The following is a 23,706-nucleotide window of genomic DNA, read 5'->3' as shown; positions in this document are numbered from 1 at the left end:
GCAAATAGCAGCATGTTCTACTCACAGGCCACAGCTGCAGGCTTTTGGACAGGTCCACCACCAAGCTTGGCTTTCCCCCTGGGAATGTGCCTCAAATCTAATAAGGAGGCAGTTGGTTGTTTCTGTCCTAATCAGCCTGTGTCACCAGTCAGATCAGTTACTGTGGGTCAGTTCTGCAGTTAGCATGGTTTCCTCAGGGCAGAACTGGGGACAGCTCTTCTTCCCCAGCACTCTGCCTTGTGCTCTGGTACTGTGAAAGCTAGCCAGAGCGAAAGGAATTTCCTGCTTAGAGGAAGCTAGCTTTCTGTCTTCTATGTCTTTAGTGTGTAGCTTATTTCTGTGTTCTGTGTCTACAATGTGTGGCTGGATTTCTGTGTTCTGTGTCTACAATGTGTGGCTGGATTTCTGTGTTCTGTATGTACAATGTGTGACTGGCATCTTCAGCAATAAGTTCATACCATCAAGTCCTGGTGGACAACCAATAACAGTGACCACAAGTTGTATTATTTATTGACCTTCCTAGCCAACAATTTGAAGTAAGGTAGTCTCCACCTGGTACTGGAACTTTTAATGCCCTGCGGTGACTTCGAGGAGGCACAATGTACACCTATACTGGATATCTCAATTCCAATTCTTTTTAAAATGTTATACCATCTAATAAGCTTACAAAACGGCAGGTTTTCAGTGTTTTTCCATGTGCTCTGGCGTTGGTTACTCCTATCTCCTATGCCTTCTCTTTGCACCCCACGCCTCTCCACTCCTAAAATTTCCCCCCTCCAGTCTCTGCATCCTGACGACTTTATGTGCTCTCTTCTTGTTCCCTTCAGGTCCTCCCCACCCCCACTGTTTAGCTGTTCTCTTCTGTCTCTCGGCCTTCTGTTATAGGCACTACAGGTTAAACACACTACCCTGAGAATATGAACCAAGCCCACATGCTAGAGAGACCATACAGCTCATCTTTCTAGACCCGGACAGTTTCACCCAGTATAGTTTTAGTTCCATTCCATACAAGTTTTATAATTCCAGTTTTGTCAATGAATAAAATTCCATCACGTTTGTGATGCACATTTCCAGTATCCATCCACTGATAGCTATCTGTGCAGGTTCTTTGTCCTGGCTCTTGTGAATAGATTAACAATGATTATGAATGTATGAGTATCTCCCTAGTATAATATAGACAGAGTTTTTGAGGTGTATTCTCATTAGTATAGCTGGGTCATATGGTCGTGCTATTTCTAGCTCTTTGAAGCATCTCCATACTGATTTGTATAGTGTGTAAACCAGCTTACATACCTACAAATAGTATATATGGATTCTTCTTTTCCTGTGTCCTCACCAGTATTTATCATTATTTGATTTCCTTTAATATAGGTATTCTGATTGTACTAAGATGAAACCTCAAAATAGTTTTTATTGCCTTGTGGTTAATGATGTGAATGCCATGCATGTTTGTATGACTGTGTTACTGGTTTGTGCATGTTTGTGAGGTTCCTCAGGAAACCAGATTAGGGCATCAGATCCCTTGCAGTTATAGGTGATTATGAATCACCTGGCTTGGGTGCTGGAAGCCAACTTGGATTCTCTCAAAGAGCAATATGTTCATCACTGAGCTGTCTCTGCTACACACAGTGATTGCTTTTATGACCCCATTTCCTATCATGCAAAATTAATATTGTTCACACTGGGTTTTATGCTAGTGGGATGGTTGTGAGAAACTGCATGCCGTTTAGAAAATTTGTTCAATAATTCATTACCTTTACATCACTCATAGAACGACCTATATTTTATTAAATATGTAATTTATCTTGAAAATAATACCTCTTACATTTCTAACATTGAAGTACTACATATCCGTTATTTTAAGTGTATTATGGGTACAATATGAAAGGATCTGTTATTTTCTTTTCTACTGTATTTTGTTTCATTCAACTAAAATAATTAAAATATATTAGAGGAAACATTGTTACTATATTACATCTACCCCCTTCTCTAAGGCTTCCTCCCCTCCCCCTCTTTGTGTTTCGTAGGTCACTGCTCTGATAGAAATAACTATAATTGATGATAGTGAATTTGAGCTCACGGAGACATTCAGCATCGTCTTAATGAGTGTCACTGGCGGTGGCAGACTGGGTGATGATGTTGTGCTGACTGTGGCCATACCACCAAATGATTCTCCATTTGGAACGTTTGGATTCGAAGAGAAGACTGTAAGTTACATATAAAACATTTTCTGCCTGGAGAAAGAATCAAGCAGAAATCCTTGAGTGACTTGTAATAAGCCAGCATCTAGAGGACAGGAAATGTTTGAGAAAGGTGTTTCTATAATCTTGTACCCTGAGATCGTTATTATTTTGTGGTAATTCTAATCACATAACATTTCTAGAAATATTGGCACATATATAATATACTACTTGACATATTACAGTTCACATGACTGTGTAATTTAACTTTTAAAGCTTGAACAGGGCTAGGTGCTTAAATCTTCAACTGGTGAAAGCTTACAAAACAAGTTGGCTTGTGACATCATCGCATTTGAACTTGTACATTGAAATCTGTATTTAAGCCACCCCTCATTTTATGGAAAATTAATTGAATAAGAATAATTTCATGGTTTATTGTTCAGTTCTTCTGTTTTTAAAGATTTTTTGAGCTTGGACATTTAGTTTATCTTAGCTGCTGTTATTAACATTCTTATGCTAAACCGCACTTAAGCATGATTGGAGACTTTATCTATGAGCCTCGAGTTACTATTTGTCTTACTCCAAAAGTAAGATTAGACACACAGGTCCTATTGTATTTTTTTTGTAAAACAATTGCAAGGCACAAATGAATTGCTGTGTGTAGCGTATGCGTACATAGGATTTGCATTCAGAAGTGCAGCTGATATTTCTACTCTTGGTAGAATTAGTACCAATTGTCACTCAGTCCTTGGCCTTTGCTTTCCTCATATCCTGTCTTTCTTATCACAAAGTGTCTTACTCTGCAGCATGAATGTGAAACATATAATATCATGCACAGTGAGTGGTATTGATTGGTGACAGATTAGAAAGAAAACCGAAAACATTGAGAAAATATTATTAATATAAACCAATCAACATAAAGTGCTCACAAGGAGCATATTCAAAGCTAAGCAGAAAATATTCATGCAAGTTGTTTATAATTCATCCCTTTCTTCATTGTTATAAAATGTTTCTGGTGCCTACAAAGTGACATGAACAATACTTGGTGTGGAGGCAAAACACTTGAATTAGATTTGAGACTCTTTTTATCCAAATATGTGTGTGTATCTGATCTTGGAACTTCTATGATTTCTCTGGGGCTTAAATAAAATGAACTGTGCAAGAAATAATAAAGTAAAACATTAATAAATACTAGTTATTTCCAAATCTCTGTTCTTGATTTTAACATGGAGCCTAGTGAACAACAACAACAACAACAACAACAAAACCAATCAAACAAACAAACATAAAAACAAGACTATGTTGTGTTTGGTAAGTTTCTGTGTTCTAAATGGAAAGTATTGTGTTACATTTCAAATCTATATAACTGAGTAATATAGATTCCACTTGGCCTTTGCTGCCTAAAGTGAACATGCATAATTCACCCATATCAGATCTTTTAATAAGGACTTAAGAATAAGAAATGCTAATAGTGAGTCTCCTGTAATAAGGCGGAAGGTGGCTCAGGAGAGGAGTCAATGGGGCCTCTGAATTCAAATGACAAGAGCGTACATAAAAGTCAAATATGTGGTAGAAATATTTATAATCCCAGTACTCTCATGGTGACTTAGCTATTTTTCTGTAACTGATAAGAAACACCATGACTAAAAAAAAAAAAAAAGAAAAAGAAAAAACAAAAACAAAAACAAAAAAACAAACAACAATAACAAAAAAACAAAAACAGAAAAAAGGAAAAAAAAAGCAAAAAGCAAAACAAAAACTTAGAAAAGTTGGGGACTTGCTTCTAATTGTCGAGGATGAGTCCCTGCCCACCACGGTGGTAATGTGGTAGCAGGCAGACATGCATGGTGCTTCTGAGAGCTCATATCTAATTCACAAGCTGGAGGTAGAGATATAGAAACAGGTCCCATCTTCTCTGAAAAGACCACACCTCCTCATCCTTCCTCAAACAGTTCCACTAACTAGGGACTAGAGATTCAAATATATGAGCCTATAGGGGCCATTCTCATTCAAATCACAACATATGGAGAGGTGGAAGTGTGTGCAGAAAAAATCCTGAAAGTCTGTTGGTTAGCTAGCCTGGTGTATGCAGTGGCAGAGCAAAAGAGAGAGCCTGTCTCGAGCCAGGACCAGTGCCCAGGGTGTACTCTGACTGCTGTGCCACATAGTGGGACATGTACACCTGTGTTCACACACAAGAATGCACACACTTGTGAACAGTGTACACACAAAAAAATAAAGAATGAGAGAGAGAGAGAGGGAGAGAGAAAGAGGGAGAGACTATGTGTTCAAAACTATTTTATTAATTTGGACTCTCTGTTCCTCCAATCAAAATTGTTTTTAAAATACCTTCTCTTCTGATAGAGACAACCATTGAAATAAAAATTTCAATGCACCAAAGATGGTAAAAGACTGACCATTCCGAGGGTAGTCTATAACTGCATTACTTAGGAAACCTATATGCTATAACAAAGAGTCCCAAATCCCCGCTCCTTTATCATAAGTGTTTGCCTCTTTGGGCAAGAGTGCCACAGTAGTGTGCCTGTCTTTCTGATTTCTGTGGACCCCTGTGCTCCAACTGGCACCCCAGGCATAGGATTCCTCCCATCTCTGCATACTAGCTTTCTAAAGGCTTGGGGCATCTTCTCTGTTTGCCTACAAATGGGAAAAGAGCAGACGTGGAAAATCGTGGGGCAGTTTGAGTGGACCGGCAGCCACAATCACTTCTACCGATATCCTATTGACAATGCAGTTACTTTGCTCCACCTAATTGCAAGAGAAATTTGAAATATCAAGTCGCCTAATGTCTAGGAAAGTAAAGAAATGGGTCTGAGAGAAGCCTTTTCCCTGCTGTGTTAGTACGTCATGAATAGAATTTTAAATTCAAAACTACATTGATCACAAACAGTAAGATTATCGCTTCCATTTTTTAATGTGTTCACCTTACTGGATTTTATTTTTTTCAGGTAATGGTTGATGAATCCCTTTTGTCTGATGATCCGGATTCATATGTGACACTGACAGTTGTCCGGTCCCCAGGAGGCAAAGGAGCTGTCTCTCTTCACTGGGCTATAGAAGAGAAGGCCAAAGACGCTCTCAGTCCTTGGAATGGGACACTTCGTTTTGATGAGGTACAGCCAGGCTCCAGTTCCTGTAACTTTTTTTTCTTTTTCACAGACTGGTATCGTTTAGGAATTCACATGCTAATATTCAATATTATTTCTGTTTTATTTTTATTCATGTGCACAGAGAGGAAGTTGGAGGAGACAAGGAAAGAGGGAGAGGGGAGGAAGGAGGGTATCTGATTGCAGATTCAGACCTGGTCTCTGTAACACAGTCCAAAGCCCTTTCACATCCCCTATTGCCTGAACAGCTTGGGTCACCCAGACCAACCAAACGTCTGCGTGTCATCCCTAATACCAACCTTTCTGTGGCCATCACATACATTTTATCACTGAATCTGATTTTCTATTTTCTTTTGAATTTGCTTTTTTAATATCCCAAGTGTGAAGGACTTCCACAATGAGTCAAAACTTTGATAGCGCAAGTCTTTAAGACAATGTCACATCTACAGACATCTAGCCAACATATTAAATGCACACCATAGTCACATAATGTGAAAGAGAATCTCAAACGTACAGACTTACATTTTTAAAACCGTTGACACTTCGATACCATGATTGAGATACCGCCTCAGGCATCCACTGCAGAGCTTTGAGGTAGGGACACACTCAGGAGGACTGTCTCAGCTCTTTGCGCCCTTGCACCCCTGTGCCTCTGAGAGGAGCACCCGGGTTCTCTCTTGCAGCATTGACCCTTGGATGTGCTGCTCTCAGCAGCTCCTCCCCTTTCCCATCAATCCTCTGCCTCCACTTCACAGTGTGCAGCTTCATGTGGATGCGAATTGGCTTTGCAGTCTCATCTTTAAGATTGTCATTCATCTATAGCCATGTGTAGTATATAGAGCTATTATGATGAACCCAATTTTATGAAGAATGTATTTTTTAATTATGTGAGAGCTTCTAGAAAAATAGGACGTCTTGCCTCTGTCTTGTGGGAAGCCTCTAAGTCCTGGGGTGCAGTGGTGCCCTCTCCCACTGTGTTCTCGTGGGAAGCCTCTAAGTCCTGAGGTGCAGTGGTTCTCTCTCACTCCCATCACGTTAGTCTCTTCTTCGTTTGTGCCCCTGTGGTGTCTACACACTTGAAGAAGGAACATCTTCCCCAGTCAGCCCACTGTCAGTCCAGCTCAGAAGTCTCTTCCATGTTTATGTTTTTATTAAGTAAATCAAACAAATGGCCATGTGCTCTTGGTATGAACCTCAGAAGTTCAGAGGGATGGAAAATAAACAAAATCCCTCCACTCCTCTTGTGATGACCACTGTTGATAGTTTCTCTCAAAACATGTGTACCTTCTTCTTCCACACACGAAATTTATGCTCAGCATCTGTTCTGTAACTTGCTGCTTTATATTACAATTTAAGTTAAACATGCACTTTTCATGCTAACCAAATTGCAGTTAAAACTTGAGTAAAGCTGGGTGGTGGTGGCAAACACCTTTATCCCAGCACTTGGAAGGCAGGTGCAGGCAGATCTCTATGAACCCGAGGGTGATCTGTCTACAGCATGAATTCTAGGACAGCCAAGGTTACATAGACAAACCCTACCCCGAAAAACAGAACGAAACAAAAACAACAGCAAAATCTTGGGCGAATGCATCGTTGTGCTCAGCGTTTACTGTTAACCCTCCCCATTCCTACAACCTCTTTGTCACGGTTTTGGGAGTTCAGAGATTGATATCTGCCCTTCCGTTCTCACCACTTGCTGTGTGCTTTATTTGCTGAAGTTCTTCCTGCCTGCTTTTGTACTATGACAGATTTCCTGTCAGCCGTGCTTCTCTTATAATATTGGAAGGAACCATGAACAAATTTTACATCTATTGAGAGTAACTGAAATCTTCTTCCTTCTATTTAGCATCCGTGGAGCTAAGTAAGTTTGTTAATGTTGATCACATTTGGTTCCCAAAGTACAAAATGAGAGCAGCAAGGTTTAGCCAGGGAAGACCTAAGGACTATGGGAAATACTCTTTGTGAGCAGGCTGATATCCTGACACTTCGAAGTACTCAATAAAATAGATGATGTTTCCAAAGAGCTAACGAAAATAGCCGTTTCCTCTCAATGTAGTGAGACCTATCTTTCCTACATTGTGTGTTTAAGATTCAATAACTTTGAAGTTGCAAAGTCAGTAATAGTTTATATTTCTGTCTCTCTGAAATCACCTACAGTGTTCATCCCCAAGTTGCTGCTCCATAGAGCTTTTGTCTAGAATATAAATAATAAACATTTCATGGAAAACTTTGCCATGATCAAATATCTTTAAAAACTCTTGATTGAATTAAAAAGATTTTTTTGAGGGGTTAGGTGAGGAGATTTATTTTGTTTTTGAAAGAAACTTTGTACTTAAGTAAATTTTGAATCGCCAAGAGAGGTTTTCTGACTTCATCTCCCCATGAATCATCCCCATTGGCTCTTTGTGTCAGAGCCATTGTTACCAGTGATAACCGGCATCGCAAACTGTTGATTTGCAGTGTCCACCTTTCTCTCTTCTTATCGGCTGTTAATTCTGTTGAGAACTGGAGACTCTGTGACATGAAAAGTTGCCTTCCATGTTTCCTAGAAGGCAGTGTGAGTACACAGAATATCATAGGTTCTTATGCTTCACGAAAGCGTTGTTAATACTTCTGCATTTGTGGATTCGTACTCCTTGGTCAGCCTGATGCTTTCACAGTCGTTTGCTGACACAGGCAGAGTGACGGAAAATCCAGTTTCATATCCTGTGCACTCCTGCTGAGGGAAGACAGAACGGAGTCATTTCCACCTTATGACACAAACAAATGTCCTTTTCATAGGGTATGTTTAAAGTCATTTTCCTCATCTGTGGATTCGTAATTTCTCTGCTTAAAGTGAGTCCCACTGTAGCGCTTCGAGTCATCACTGTAGCGTTTTGAGCATCAGGGAGGCGGTTATGCAACATAATCAGCAAATGCCATGTGTGTGCTAGAGTAACTATGCTCAGGTATGAGCTGGGGTTCTTATTTAACACAAAAACATGTTAGAGCAACTCTAGGTTTCAAATAATATCCATATATCTAGTAACAACCAAAAAGTTCCCCAAAGTCTATTTGAGATTGCAAATGAGTTTTGGAGAACAGACAAACTTACTGTCCAAGGATGGACACTGTCTGGGGCACCTCTGAGAAACATCTGAATGCACAAATAAGGATGTGCAAGAATATCTGTGGTGGTATTTATTAAAGTAGTAACTAAGCTAGCAGTTAGACAAGCATGAATGTGTCCATGCAAACAAGGGAGCCTCCGAAATAACCAAAGAATAAATGGACTCCACAGGGAAACACAGATGACTCCAGCAGCATGAGGTACCAAAGGGCAGCTTGCGAGGTGGAGAGTGCATCTAACAGAGTGGTGGGGGAAGGGGGGGACAGCACGGGAAGGTGGGCCTCAAATGAGAGTTAAAGAGAGACAAGCAGAATATAAAAAGAGAAAAGCTATGTGCTCTCCAGTAGGGATATCATTGATACATAAAGTTAGTATATTTGTGACAGCATTAAAGATAATAATTCCTATCAGGAAAATGTAAAATATCCAGGAATATGTTCAGTAAGAAACAAGCAAGAGGTACATGGAAACAGAGAACCAAACCTGCAGATAAATGGTAACCTGTAACAAAGCACTGGGCTTCGAGAGAGACTCCAGAGTCTCCTTTAGCCCCTGCTGCGACTTTCACGCAGGATTGCCAACCAGGAAGACAGCACCAACCTAACACTGGGGAAGCCAGGAGCTTGTCCAGGGGCTGTGGGCAGCAGACATCCCAAGAACTGTCGAGTACAGCATGGAATGGTCTCTCCTTTGGGTGCAGTGCACTGGCCTCGGTCTCCTTAGGATGTGAACAGTTAGCCCTGCAAGTTTGGGTTTTCAATGCTGGAAATTTTTCAATAAATTTAAGAGTTGTGCTATTTTTTTTCACTTTTCTCCTCAAGAAACTAAAATAAAATTTGTGGTTAGAGATAATTTTTACATTGCAGTTCTTCCTGCATAGAATTCCAAATTATAGGTGACAAAATGGCCTCTTACACAGTTTATGTGCGTAAATAACAAACATTCAAAGTTTGATTTCATTACTGTTTTTTGAAACTGTTTCCTCTAATTTAAATGCTATAGAATGAGCACCAAAAGGTCATTGCACTGCGTACCCTTCAAGACAGCATACTGAAGGAGGACAGGCACTTCACCATTGAGCTGACAGGAACTGAGGAGGTAGAAATATCTCCAACTAAAGGTAGGAAAAATTCACTTAATTTTCTAAATTAAATGTATCCAAAAATCAGGAGTTACAAAGATAGGCAGTGCTGGGTTTTGTAATTTTTTTAAAAGTGTACTTTAATGTAAGTATACATTTATCTGTCTTATAGGCAAAGTTTTTAAAATTAAAATTATAATAGAAAATTTACAATTTATACAGTCATAGATCAAACATCATATACTTCTGGATTTTATGTTTGTTTTAATGTAAAGCTGTGCATTATAGTATTGATTGTATAATGAAATATGAGCACTAAATGATTAAACAGTAGTGAGCTATTGAATGTCACTACACATTGTAGCAAAATGTTGTAGGAGGGAGTGGGCTGCTTGTCATCCCAGCCGCCCCGCTAGCCTACACCCGAAATAATCACACAGAAACTGTATTCACTTAAATACTGCCTGGCCCATTGCTTCTAGCCTCTCATTGGCTAATTCTTACATCTTGATTCAACCCATTTCTAATAATCTGTTTGTCACCACAAGGTCATGGCTTACCGGGAAAGATTCAGCATGTCTGACCTGGCAGCTCCATGACAGTTCTCTCTCTGACCTTCTTCCCAGCATTCAATTCTGTCTACTCCACCTACCTAAGTCTTGCCCTATCAAAAAGCCAAGGCAGTTTTTTTATGCAACCAATGAAGGCAACACATAGACAGAAGGAACTCCTACACCAGCAAAAATATTTTCATTACATTAAAATAAATAATAATTATTTTTAAATTAAAAACTGTGTGTGTGTGTTCATGTGAGTGTGTGCATGGGAGTGAGGTGTGTGTGCAGGCCAGAACTGAATCTCACTGGAGCTTCTGTTACCTTGAGTTATGAGCTGCCCTACAGGAGTTGTGAGCTGAACTCAGGTCTTCAGTAAGAACTCTACATGCTTTCTTAAATGCTGAGCCATGTGCCTAGCCCCAAGAATTATTATTTTAAATATTTATTTAATTCTGTTTGTGTGTGTGCCACTGTGTACACACATTTGTACCATTGTGTAAATATGTGTGTGTGTGTGTGTGTGTGTGTGTGTGTGTATGTGTGTATATGTGCATGCATGTTCAAGGGTGCCCAGAGAGGCCAGAAGAGGCCATTTGATCCCTGGAGTTTACAGTGTTTGTGAACTGCTTATTGTGGATTCTGGGACTGAAATTTGGTTGTTTGCAAGAGCAATAGATACTCTTAATTCTATATCAACTCTCCAGTCCCGAGAATCCTGAATTACATGAATAATTGTTGTGATATGCAATTGGACTTCATATGCTCAATATAATCCCATTTTGTTATGTCTTTATATTAGATGAATTTAGAATTATTACCTTGAAATGCTATTAGTGATGCTTGATTGCCTATAGTTTTTTATGTATTTATAGAATCATATAGTGCATAATTTAAAAACACATGAAGTATGATTATGATAGCTTATATCTACATTTCTATCTAAAATTAATCGCTTGAACATTTTAAACTTTCATAAACAGGTATCCTGGTTCTTAGATCTTTATAAGGAAAGACAGGTCTTTAATTATTTCATTTTCTTTGAGTAATATAACAACAGAAAGAATGAGAAGTTTTAAAATAGAAATGATTGTTTTACGGTCCTTTTATAACATTGAGACTCATGCTAAACAAGGCTCTGAGACTGCCAGTGGGTGCTGTGGCCAGGGATGTTCTCAGAAGTGTTTATAACCCTAAGGTGGTTGGTTACTCTTCCTGCATTTTAGTCCATGGTATTGACCAACCTGTGAAATAGTCCTATCAAGGCACCATATCCTGCATAAGTTTTAAACTTGGTGAATGACATCTCATGAGAGTGACGGGGCTGATGTTGCACAGGATGACTCTGCACAAAGTAGGAATGTATCCATGGGGCAGGGTACACCCAGTATCAGCATAACAAAGTCTCTGTATGTCTGTCTTATTGCAGCCTACTTGTAGATGACAAACCACTCTTAGTTTCATTAACCTATTGCAAGGAATGCAAGTGTGCAATAATCTGTTCATGTTTTTGGTTTTGTTTCCTATGAAATTCCAGTGTGTGCTCCTAGAAATAATGCCCATCAAAGTATGGCTAAGTTGTTGTATGTATTCTCAAATTATTAGATGATTTAATTTCCACTTCAATAATTGTAAGTGATCAGCTTCATGACTAGTGGTCAGGAAATTAAAAGTTAAGAAAGGACCCTCAAGAATCCCATTGACAAAGCCACAGAGCCTAAAGCTGTAGGGTGAACGCTGAAGGAGTACTTCAGGCATGCGCTAAAGGAGAGCTTGCTTACCAGCCAGTGAAAGTGGGGCTTTTGCCAAGCATCTCCGGGCTGTTTCTGCAAGTGTGATCATGGGAAGGAAAGTCTTCAAATACTCCAGTGCCTCAGTGTGTCTTTCAACCCTCCTAGTGAAAGGTGGCTAACAGTTCCTACCTGCTGGTATTGCCATCTTAGTTTAATTGGTGTGTGTGTGTGCGTGTGTGCGTGTGTGTGTGTGTGCACATTTACATGTTTGCATCAAAATGGACTATATGATCTGATCTGAAACTTAGGTAGTGCATCGATAATCATTCGAGGAGATAACGACGCATCAGAAGTGGGGATTGCTTTGTCATCTAGACACATCATTATTGGGGAACCCTCAGCAACGTATAATGGCACTGCCTTCATCAGGTGAGGATTTTAGGAATTTTTTCTTTGTTTAATTTAGTTAGCCTAGAGCAGGGGTTCTCAGTCTGTGGGCTAAGACCCCTTTGGGGTTGCATATAGGATAACTCACACTTTAGATATTTACATTACAATTCAAAACAGTAGCAAAATTACAGTTATGAAGTAGCAGGAAGATAATTTTTATCATCGGGAGTTCACCACATATGAGGAGCTGTATTAAAGTTCACAGCATTAGGAAGATTGAGAATGCTGCCTTGATCACCATTCTCAAGCACACATAATACTCATTACCACATTGTGTACTGGTGGGCATTGTGTGGAGAATAGGACGACCCTCAGGCCAAAATTAAAATCTCTACCCAAGCTGTGTTGTAGCTAGATCAAGAGTAGTCTTGCTCTTTTATGGATGAACTGCACAGCCCACAGCCAAGAGCATCCACGGGGGTAAAATTAGCAGCCCCATCGGGTACCACATCCACAAGGAGTCACTCCTTCTGTAAATCTACACAGTATGCAGCTTTTATCCCAATGCTCGGCAGATCTCTGTGATCTGAGCCCAGCCTAGCCTTCTTAGCAAAGTCCGGGACAGATAGGGCTACATAGTGAGATCCTGCATCCAAAAATTCCCAAATTTAGAAAAGTATGGTAAATCAAAGCAAAATTGCTTTTATTTCAGGAGTAAACGTATAGATTTATTGATCAAAAGGTTTGCTTCATACATTATTGGGGTAGAAATAAGATAAATTAATTTTAGTAATTGTTACAGAGAAATCATTTGATAAATTTAGCAGCAAAACATGACAAGCAAAAAATGTAAACTTAAGTTTTTCAATATAGCAGAGCGTAGCTCCAAGTTTTAAAACCCTTCTTCTTAGTCAGGGAGAGCACCAAGGTGTAGTCTCCTCCTGCCAGCCACTGTTATAAGGGTATGAATTAGTTTGACAATATTAAAAGGTAGCATATGTTGTATAAAGATATTAAACATTAAAAAGTTACCGATTGTAAGTGTGAAAGTTTTGTGCATGGAAAAATCTAGAAATTCAGCACATAGCACCATTAACCTGTTAATTCATTAAGATTGCTGGTCAACCCATGGGAGGCCTGCCCGTTCGGGAATGAGGTTAAGAAGGAATGTGTGCGGGTTGATAGATGGGAGGTGGGGGAAGGGAAATGGTGGTTGGTGCGTAAAATAAATGAAAAAATATTAAAAAATAGTTGACTAATTTCATGGCAATTTTATGCTCACACAAAAATGAGGGGAGTAACTAAAATTTTCCACATTGAAAAAGATTATTAGCCAACAGGTCTACACATAAGATTCAGTTGCATTTCCAGCTAATACAGCTAACGGAAAGCCACTTCCAGCAGAAGGATTAAGAGCATCTGTTTCTCAGCCCAGACTCCACCACATAACTGAGTCAGTGTGGCTGGGGCAGGCTGGGCCCCCACATTTCCTTCCAAGGAACGAAGCAGCAGTCAGCAGTGCAGTAGCTGGGCTGGGTCCATATGCAGCTGTCTGAAGCCCATACCTTGTCTGGACTTCCTCCTTTCCATGCGGCTGCTCACGCGTTTCTGTTCTTCAGAGGACCTGTTAGGCTGCCCATAGTCGATGTGAATGTTAAATAAAATTCATAAATGCTGATTTTATTCCTTTAAACGTTCAGATTTAGTGTTCATTTTTGTCGATGTAGACATATGCTAGTTTAGGGATTCTTACATTTCCACCTTGGAATTCTAAGACTTTTGCCTGGTTTACTATTGATCAGCAAAGTTGTTTAAAAGCGTAATATTCTTGAGATAAGTAAAAATTGGTTGAAAGGCACAGAAAATCTTTAGGGAATACCATGACTTAAAAATGTACTAAATGTGTATCCATGTATTGTTGCAGCCTTGTTCGTGGCCCAGGGGTCTCTGGGGAGGTCACAGTGTACTGGAGGCTAGTTCCTCCTTCTGTGGGGGAGTTTGCCGAAACGTCAGGACAGCTGACAATGCAGGATGGACAGTCTGAGGCGACTGTAGTCATTCAGGTACCAGTGTGACTGCTGTCTGTTAGCCCGTGCATGTGCGTGTGTGTGCTTGTGTGTGCGCATCCGTGTGTGTGTGTGTGTGTGTGTGTGTGTATGCGTTTGTATGTGTGTAGAATCGGAGGGAGATTACAGAATCCATGGCTGTTTCTATGGATAGGACACTTCCTTACATTTTATCTTTTTGGTTTTTGTAACTTCTCCAGGCTCTGAATGATGACATCCCTGAGGAGAAGTGTTCCTATGAGTTTCAGCTGACTGGAATCAGTGAGGGTGGGGCACTGAATGAAGCCAGCGTTACCGCCAGCGTCACCATGGTGGCCAGTGATGTCCCTTATGGCCGGTTCTCATTTTCACATGAGCAGCTTCGAGTCTCAGAAGCAGCACAGAGGGTATGGGCGCGGGCTGCTTCAGCTCTTACTGCTTCTTTTGTTTGTAGTGTGCTGAGCAGACTTCAAAATGCTCGTCATTTTCGTTTCCTTTCTAAACCTTTCCCCCAATGGATTGATTTCTTTTTGGTATCATTATTATAACATGTAATTTCTATAATTGTATAGAGTTAAATTTAATTCCAGCATAATCCCAGTAAAAAGAATCTTTAAATAGAGATGATTTGTTCAGTGGATTAAACATTCAAATTAAGCAGGTAAACAATTTTCTTCTAGGTTAATGTCACAGTTGTCCGCTCGGGTGGCTCTTTTGGACGTGTGCGAATCTGGTTTGAGACTGGTAGCCGGACGGCCAAGGCAGACTGGGACTTTGTTCCCGCATCAGGGGAGCTCCTCTTTGAAGCCAGAGAGAGGGCGAAAAGTCTGCATGTTGAAATCCTTGATGACAACCTTCCTGAAGGCCCGGAGGAGTTTGCTCTTGCCCTTACAAAAGTGGACCTCCAAGGAAGGTAAAGGAAAGGAAATGGGGGCGTGAGGAGAAAGCAAGAGGGGAGGACACTGGGCCAGGACTGAACAGAGAAATTACGACAGACTGCTACTTTCCTAGTTTTCTGGACTTTACCCCCCTACTTCCATGCTGAGAGGGCATGTTCCTGTTCTTTGCATTCGTCCGGCAAAGCCAGGGACTTGCTGTGGCATCTCACAGTTCCTGTGGCGTTAGCCCAACTACCTTCCAGGGCAGCACTCATATGGGGTGGCCCTTCTGAACCCCTGAACGAGTGGAAGTGGGAAGCAGCTGTCCTTGATATACCAAAGTCTGCTGTCTTCTCGTGGGCCAATGAGATCGATCCTTGCTCAATAGCAGTTTAAAATGGAATGGTAGTTGACAAAACTTATGCAGCATGTTTTCAATGAAAACTCAAGATTCATCATATTGAGGGTTGTGTCTTCTCCTGAGCTGGCTTGATTGACATAGTAGGAGGCATCGCTAGCACAGTGAACTGCTCTTGGTTGACCCAGTCACCCCTATTCATTCTACAAAGGGCCCAGGAGGGGACCTTTTCCTAAAACAATGCATGAATTCAGAGAAGACGGGAAGTTTTCTTATGGATTAAAAAATATATATCCATTACATAGTGTCTTCAAGTTCCTATAACTGCAAGGAAATACCATGACCAAAAAGGCAAGTTGGGGAGAAGAGGGTTTATTTATCTTATACGTCCATATTACTGTTTATCATTGAAGGAAGTCAGGACAGGAGCTCAAACAAGTCCGGAACCAGGAGGCAGGAGCAGAAACAGGAGCCACGGAAGGTGCTGCTCACTGGCTTGCTCCTCATGGCTTGCTCAGTCTGCCTTCTTATAGAACCCAGGACCACCAGCCCAGGGATGGCACCACCCACATGGTCTGGTGGTCTCATTCATCACTAAATGAGAAAATGCCTGACAACTGGATCTCATGGAGGCCTTTCCTCAACTGAGGCTCCTTCCTCTGATGACTCCAGCTTGTGTCAGGTTGACACACAAACCAGCCAGTACACATATAAATTTTCCCAATTCAGTATTTCACTCAGAAGCATATGTAGAGTGTGCATTCTTAGAGAGAGAGCTAAAACTGTATTTTGAGTTCATATCAAGTCTTCCACTTTCAAGAAATGATTCGGTGTCTGGCAGTGGGAATTCAGTCCCTTCCCTTGCTCAGTCTTGCTTACCTGAATGCAGTGTGGAAAGAGCAGCTCCCCACCTGTGCCAGCATGTTTGCGACTTTGATTAGCTAGGACTTGGAGATTTTGCTATCTTGGTTACTCTTTCAGAGATAAATTTCCACGTGAATTCTGGGAAACAGTTTTTGCTTGCTGATAATTACTAGGCTTCCTTTGATACGAAAGGAGCAATAGAATACAGTGTGCTTCCTATTTTGCCTCTCGGCTAGAGAACTGCTGCTTTGGTGGGACTTCTGGTATCCAGGCAGTCCAGGGCAGATCTCCTGGTGCTGAGGAGCGCAGTGGCTCCTCCCATCTTGTGGTTCAGCCTGTGCTGCGATCTTATTTAGCAGGTCTCAACATTTCAATATAAGATGGCTGCGAACACCATGTTAGAATTTGGGAATTGAAGGAAGGATTGGAATTGTCTTGTATCTTTTAAAAAATCCTTCTCTTCAGGAATTGAAATGCCATAAGGACCTGAAAGTCCATGCTTGTTGATGGGAGTGACATCAGTCTGAGTCTTTTGCACAGATAGGTTGTTGTTATTCAAGTAAGCTGAGGACTGGATTGGAAGATATTGATTATAATTAAATTGCATTGATTTTTAGTCTTATTATTTTTACTTTGCCCAAACTTGTAATTTTATATTAGCCTTTATTTCATGTAAGCGCCGATACTTGGGAGCAACATAAAAACTTTGCTTCACACAACACAGCCTTAGTGTTGGAGATACTTAAGGTCGTTACAGTGCTGGGGTAGAGCATTTGCCAAGCATGCGTAAGGCTGTAGTTTCATGGTGCAGTGCTGCAGTGTAAATGAAGCAGTGCAATACTTAGGGGAACTACGGTATGGGAGCTAGAAAGACCGTTCTGTTCACCTACACATGTGTATGCTTGTTCTCTTGTTGGGTTTTAATTTTTGTTTCCTATGACTTTGCAAGAGGGTATGATTTTACCATCCAAGAGAATGGACTCCAGATAGATCAGCCTCCTGTAATTGGGAACGTCTCCATTGTTCAGATCATAATAATGGAAAATGATAATGTGGAGGGCATCATTGAATTTGATCCGAATTACACGGCCATCTCAGGTAAGCCTACTTGGCTTGTCCTAATGATCACAGCATTCTCTGAACTGTGAAGGAATCTGGATTTTTATATGCACTCTTTTGTCTGATCACAAAAATATCCCTACATTAAAAATTATTTTCAGTTACTTTCAGGGAGTCTTGAATCTCTGTATTTTGCAAAACCAAATGGTTACTCAATCTAGGAAAATAATTGATTTTTAAACTTCAAGGATAATTAAAATATGTCCGTTTATAGCATCGTTAAGGGGCTGGAAAGATGAGTCAGTAGTTAAGGCTGCTTGATGCCTATCTTATCTGGATTTCTATTGCCAAGATAAAGCCCCATGGCCAGAGCAGCTTGAGGGGGAAAGGGCTCATGGCATCTTCTGGCTGTAGTCAGGATGGGAACTCAAGGCAGGACCCTGGAATGGGGAGCTGATCCCGAAGCCGTGGGGAGCTCTGCCTGCTGGCCATCCTCCCGGCTTGCTTAGCTTGCTTCCTTATCCCATCTAGGACTACCTGCCCAGGGGTGACAGCACTCATAATGCTTGGGGCCCTCACACATGTATCATTAATCAATATAGCACCCCACAGATTTGCCTACAGGCCAATCTTATGGATCTATTTTTTCAATTAATATTCTCTCTTCCCAAAAACCGAACAACATGCTGCTGTTGCAAAACACTGGAGTTTGGTTTCCTATATCCACATCTGGCTGCTCAAAACTGCCAGGAATTCCAGCTGCAGGGGATCTGATGCCCTCTTCTGACATTTGGGAAACTTGCACATTCAAAGACACATTTACATGAATAAAAATTAAGTAAATCTAATTCTTTAAAAAGAAAAAACTTTCAAATTTATGTAAATTAATTTGATATGCTCATAGCTCAGTGTCTGCCTACTCTCTAGTGAATACCACCATTCAAATGCACATTCTCCCGTGCTGCAGCTCCAGATCAGACCTGGCCTTGGTCACGTCTTCAGCCCCTGTCAGGCTTGCCCAGGGCTGCAGTTCCCTTAGGTGCGATCAGGACATAGAATGCTTGGTTACATTCCTTTCTGGGCAAAAAGAGAGGACTTCCTTTCTAAAATACGCTTCTGTTCAATGGTAGAATGTAAATATAACTTAGAATTAAGGTGGGTGGTGGTGCACGCTGTTAATCTGGCACTCAGAAGGCAGAGGCAGGCAGATCTCTGTGAGTCCAAGGCCAGTCTGATCTACAGAGCAAATTCTAAAACAGCCAAAGCTATACAGAGAAACCCTGTCTCTAAAAAATTAAAAACATACATAATTTAAAAATAAACATATTACATTGTTTTTGCAAATCGTTCATTGGCTTCATCGCCTCTCCTCAGGCTCCTTGTCTAGCTGTCTTGAACACTGGACAGAACCCCCTTCTATGGACTTTTTGGATAAGACATGGCTTATTGCTTAATCTATTTTGTAAATTTCAGCCCATTACTGATAAAGTGATGTTGCTTGCTTGCATCAAGAAATAAATATGATTTTTTTTCTATTTATCCATTTCTCAATAATTTACTGCTTCGGGGAGGAATTTTTCTAATAAATATATTTTAAAATTTGAATTTGAATTTTGGAATTGAAATTAAACATGAATATTGGTACTTTCTGATTTTTTCTGGTTAGAAATACAAGTTTATATATGTAGATTCTAAAATATTCATACAAGGGCTATTGAGATAGCCCAGTGGGTAAATGTACTTGCTACCAAGCCTGAAAACTGAAATCAAACCTGGAAACCCAGCTGGAGGAAGAAGGGATCTGGCCTCTGAGTACCACACAAGTGCCATGTATGCATATATAAATATGTATGTGTATATACACACACACAGACACACACATAGATGCACATTAGCGTACACACACATATATATGTACACACACACAAAATATAAATATGAAAAATACCCCACGATAGAAATAGCGTAAGGCTCCCTTACATGCACTGTTTATATTTAACTGAATGTGTAGAAGTGATCCAGATTACTTCCCCTTTATGGACACCCTGTGTTTATCTCCCACCGTCTCAAGCAAGAGTTTCTTATTTGTGTACAACATGAAGAGAAAGAGTGCTCATAGGTTGCTTACATTTTTAAAAATTAGTCATTTTAAATCTCAACATCTGGCAAACTATATTCTTCATAAAAAGATAAAAGGGACAAAACTTTCACTAATGTTTAAGTTTTGCTAATTTCACTTATGAACCGTGAAAACCATGAGCGTGAGCACTGGACTATTATTTTGAGTTGCCTAGGACAGGTTGGCTGTATCGTGTAAGCGTCCTTTGCTTTTTCTGGTAACCTGGCTAATTGCACATTCCGTTCCAGTGGAGGAAGATGCCCGCATGATCACGATCCCAGTGCTGAGGCTCCGTGGAACTTATGGCCACGTGTCAGCTGACTTCAGGTCCCAGGGCTTCTCTGCTGTCCCAGAAGGTTACGTACTGCACGGCAGCACAGTCACCTTTCAGCATGGGCAGAACCTAAGCTTTATAAACGTCTCCATCATCAACAGCAGTGCAAGGTTGGTCATAGAGGAAGCAGTGGGTACCCAGGCCTGATTCCTGCTGACAACACTTGAGAGAGAGAGAGAGAGTAGTTGGGTACCAGGAAAGAGGACGGCACTGTGGTTGTGTACCTCGTGTTTGTCTCAGATAAAAAAAAAAACTCTAACTTCTGCTCCTTACACAGCCTGATAAGGTTGTGGCAGCATCTTTGGGTCCAGTTTCTGAAGCCTTCCACAGTTTAAAAGTCTGATGTCTGGGTCGTGAGAGCTTCATGTTGAGTCTGCTTTTTTGCTGAGCACCCTTCTCCTGGTGTGTGCCTGTTGTGCCTTGAATATGGATGGCCAATTTGGGAAATGTCTAGCTATTTGGATTTTTCAGGTATTTTAATATGTTTAGACTCACAGATTGCTCCTTTTTGCCATGTAGCGAATTTGAGGAACAGTTTGAAATTCTGCTCACTGGAGCTTCTGATGGAGCAATCCTTGGGCGCCACCTAGTGAGCAAAATCACAATTATCAAGAGGGACTCCCCGTTTGGTGTCATAAGATTTCTCAACCAAAGCAAAATTTTGATTCCTAACCCCAACTCCACAATGGTTTTACACTTGGTGCTGCAGCGGACTGGAGGACTCTTGGGAGAGAGTCAGGTAGGGTCATTCTTCCTCTGATGTTAAAGTAATGCTGATGTTTTATACATAACGTTGGATCTTCTTATTCCCCAGATGGGTTTGTTTATTTATTTGTAGTATTTGCTAATTACAGTCAAGTGTTGAGTGGCTCCTGAGCCTGATGAAGTTTATAGAAGTGTAGAAGCTGTAAACTGTTGTCAGGAGCTCTTAGCAGCAAGTGAGGAAGCAAATGAACGACAGTGATAAACTTCAGTCAGTCCAACAAGAAGAGAACGTGTCTGAAAATGATGTTATCCCTGCTTTCACAGTGCTCACCCAGATAAACCTGAATTGTCACAAACTAGATTCTTTTCTTTTTGTTTTCTTTTCTTCTTCTTTCTTTCTTTTTTAAAATTACAACTGTGGTGAATTCCGCTTGTAATGTTGGGATACACAGTCTGAATGACCTGTGTTACCCAGTATGTGATGATTTGGGAGAAAGGAATGAAGGATCCTGCAGAGGAGCAAACCTGACTTGTTGGAGGGAGAAGTCCATGTAGTTGGGGATTAAATGAGAGGGTCAGATTGTGCACAGGTCGCTGATCACACAGAACTAGGACTGATGCAGGACCATCTGAGACATCATGCATGTGAAGGGCACGGCATTAAGGAAGACTTCACCAGAGAATGCGTTACCCTGTTTTCACGTGTGTGGCTCACTTATGGCTGACAAGAAGTCCGTGGAGTCGTTTGCAAGCAGGAAGAGTGGTTACGGCTTCTGTCCTGTAGACAGTCAGGAGTGATGGGGACAGAGATGACAAGATGTGGACAGGTTGTTGGGTTAAAGATGGAGGCAGAAGAAGAGAGAAGTCATGGGTGACTCCTAGAAGTGAATGTGGAATGTGGTGCCAGCCTTAAAGGTTCATGGCTGTGGTGAATATTTAAGAGTTCTGCTTTGTATATGTTAATTTGAGATCCCGCTGGGCAAGCCTAATGGAGGGGTGACGCAGACTGAGTTTGCTCATTATTAGGTTGTTAGGTGGCCAGGGATGACCAGGTATGGCAGGTGTTTATGTGCAGGGAGCCACTGAAGCCCGAACCTGTGATAGAGTCGTGAGGAGTGCAGAGCTGGGGTCAGAGACAGGAAGCTGGGGGTAAGGAGGGAAACCAGGAGGCCAAGAGTCTTGGAAGCAAGAAAGAAGGGATGTGGTTTCCAGTGGAGGGAGTGGCCAGTGCTGCAGCGCGGAACGTGATAAGCAAAAGGAACTACATGGTCCTGGTCCTTTTTCTCCAGAGGATATGAAAACGATACAATTTAGAATGATAACAATCTAAAGCATGTTTTTTTTATAATCCTAATAATAGTTTCTTATCATATATGTAAACACTTGTACTCATTTTTATAGTGAGAATTTAAGTATCTTCAGAAAAAACTGCACAGGGCAGAAATTTCAATTTTGGTGTCTATGCTACCATGCTCTGATTGGCAGAATCCAAGCGCATGCTGGACAATGTGGGACTCTTAAACTTTACCAATGTCGTATGTTTACAATGTAAATATTTAAAATATAATTTTGTTTGCCCGTAATTATTACAAATTACTAGATACTATTTTCAAGTTTTTTATTTGAAAATATTATTTTCACGTCAGGAAAGTCAGAAATTAGCCCAGTGTGTCCTAGAATAGTTTCATCTTTGTGTGTTTTTCTAATAACACACATGGTACATAACCTCTGCTTACAACTGATCGTGCCTTGCAGGTGAGCTGGGAGATAGTGGGGCCCAATTCTCAGGAAGCCCTACCGCCACAGAATGGAGACATTGAGGATCCTGTGAGCGGTACCGTCTCCTTCAGGGAGGGAGACGGCGGTGTGAGAACCATCGTTGTCACCGTTTGTCCTCACGAGGAGACTGAGGCTGAAGAAACGTTCATAGTGCAGCTTACGCCTTTGAAAGGTGCTAAGTTAGATCCCAGAGCAAAAGCTGTCGCGATAACCGTAAGTCTGAGTGTCTTTGCTGCAAACATTTGGATCTAATGGTCTTACCAGAAAGCTGTTCCTACGGCCTGAGACACGCCAATGCTGAACAGAAATGTGAGAACACTGGGAAGGGCTGGGACGTGGCTCAGCTGGTATGCTGTGTGCATGCGTGAAACCCAGGCTTTGAGCCTAGCTTTCCAAACCCCAGCGGTGGTGAATTACACCTATAATAGATTCCCAGCATTGAGGAGCGAGAGGCAGGAGGATCGGAAATTCTGGGTTAGATACATAGTGAGTTTGGAGCCAGCCTGGTATACAAGAGACCCTGTCTAAAAATAAACAATAACATAAAGTTTTAGTAATTCTCATGAGTCAAACATTCTCATTTTTATATTAGTTAATTGCATAATAGCTTCATTATTGATAATTTTTGTTAAGATTTTAACAGAATGCTAAATTGCTTATTTTATAATTTTAGAGAAAATTTGGTGTGGGAGAATATTTGACATATCTAGAGATGCGTTATTTATTGTGTTGTGGTAAATAGAGTATCTTGTCATCAAACTTGTAGAAAAATTCTTAATGTTTAATGAGTCGGACTAAAGGTTCCTGCTCTCTTGGCACAGTGATGTGGTGTTGGCTCTGGCCTGACTCCGGCATCTTCCGTATGAGTTATACAGTCCAGCGGGGGGAGCTCTGGGGGTGATAATTGGCTGGATTCGAAAAACAATGAAGAGAAATGATAGATTTTGTTTCTGAAAACCCTGATTGGTGTCTGAATCTGTTAGTGGTTTCCTGAGAAAGAGAACCAAAGGGAAGCACACACATACATGCACATACGCACGTGCTCATATGTATACACACATACATGCACACACATACATGCACACACATACACATGGGCACACATGTGCATGTATACCATGTGTGGTGAGATAGAGAGGGAGTAGACAGGGGAGAGAGAGAAGAAGGGAAGGAGGGAAAGAGGAAAGGGAGGAGGAATGTATGATTTGGGTCAGTAGGCAGGAAACATGGAAGAGATGCAATGGTCGTGGTATTTATTCCATGGGACAGGGACAGGAAACTCAACCATGGCCTCTAGGTTCCAATCTTCCCTCTTTATCATTCAGTCTTTCAGTTGATTGGATGAGATCTACCCACATTATTGAGGGTAATATGTTTTATTTAGAAACAAGTG

At 41.0% G+C, this 23,706-nt stretch overlaps 1 protein-coding gene across 1 annotated transcript in view; it reads left to right on the top strand.

Annotated features, from left to right (window-relative positions):
* Positions 1–23,706, top strand: part of Adgrv1 (adhesion G protein-coupled receptor V1) — a 504,420-nt gene that overhangs the window by 138,763 nt on the left and 341,951 nt on the right. Inside the window, exons 57-67 of the mRNA XM_087896763.1 lie at positions 2,028–2,207; positions 5,147–5,311; positions 9,417–9,534; positions 12,091–12,211; positions 14,097–14,235; positions 14,439–14,624; positions 14,898–15,130; positions 17,267–17,415; positions 19,744–19,939; positions 20,349–20,568; positions 22,290–22,526. Of these exons, the coding sequence (XP_087752889.1) occupies positions 2,028–2,207; positions 5,147–5,311; positions 9,417–9,534; positions 12,091–12,211; positions 14,097–14,235; positions 14,439–14,624; positions 14,898–15,130; positions 17,267–17,415; positions 19,744–19,939; positions 20,349–20,568; positions 22,290–22,526 (1,944 nt within the window). The remainder of the gene's footprint in view (positions 1–2,027; positions 2,208–5,146; positions 5,312–9,416; positions 9,535–12,090; positions 12,212–14,096; positions 14,236–14,438; positions 14,625–14,897; positions 15,131–17,266; positions 17,416–19,743; positions 19,940–20,348; positions 20,569–22,289; positions 22,527–23,706) is intronic.

The sequence above is a fragment of the Myodes glareolus genome, chromosome 15 (genome assembly GCF_982192425.1).
Source record: "Myodes glareolus chromosome 15, mMyoGla1.1, whole genome shotgun sequence".
NCBI classification, from domain to species: Eukaryota; Metazoa; Chordata; class Mammalia; order Rodentia; family Cricetidae; genus Myodes; species Myodes glareolus.
Note: the sequence above shows the minus strand (reverse complement) of the source record. Positions and strands in the feature narration are given on the sequence as shown.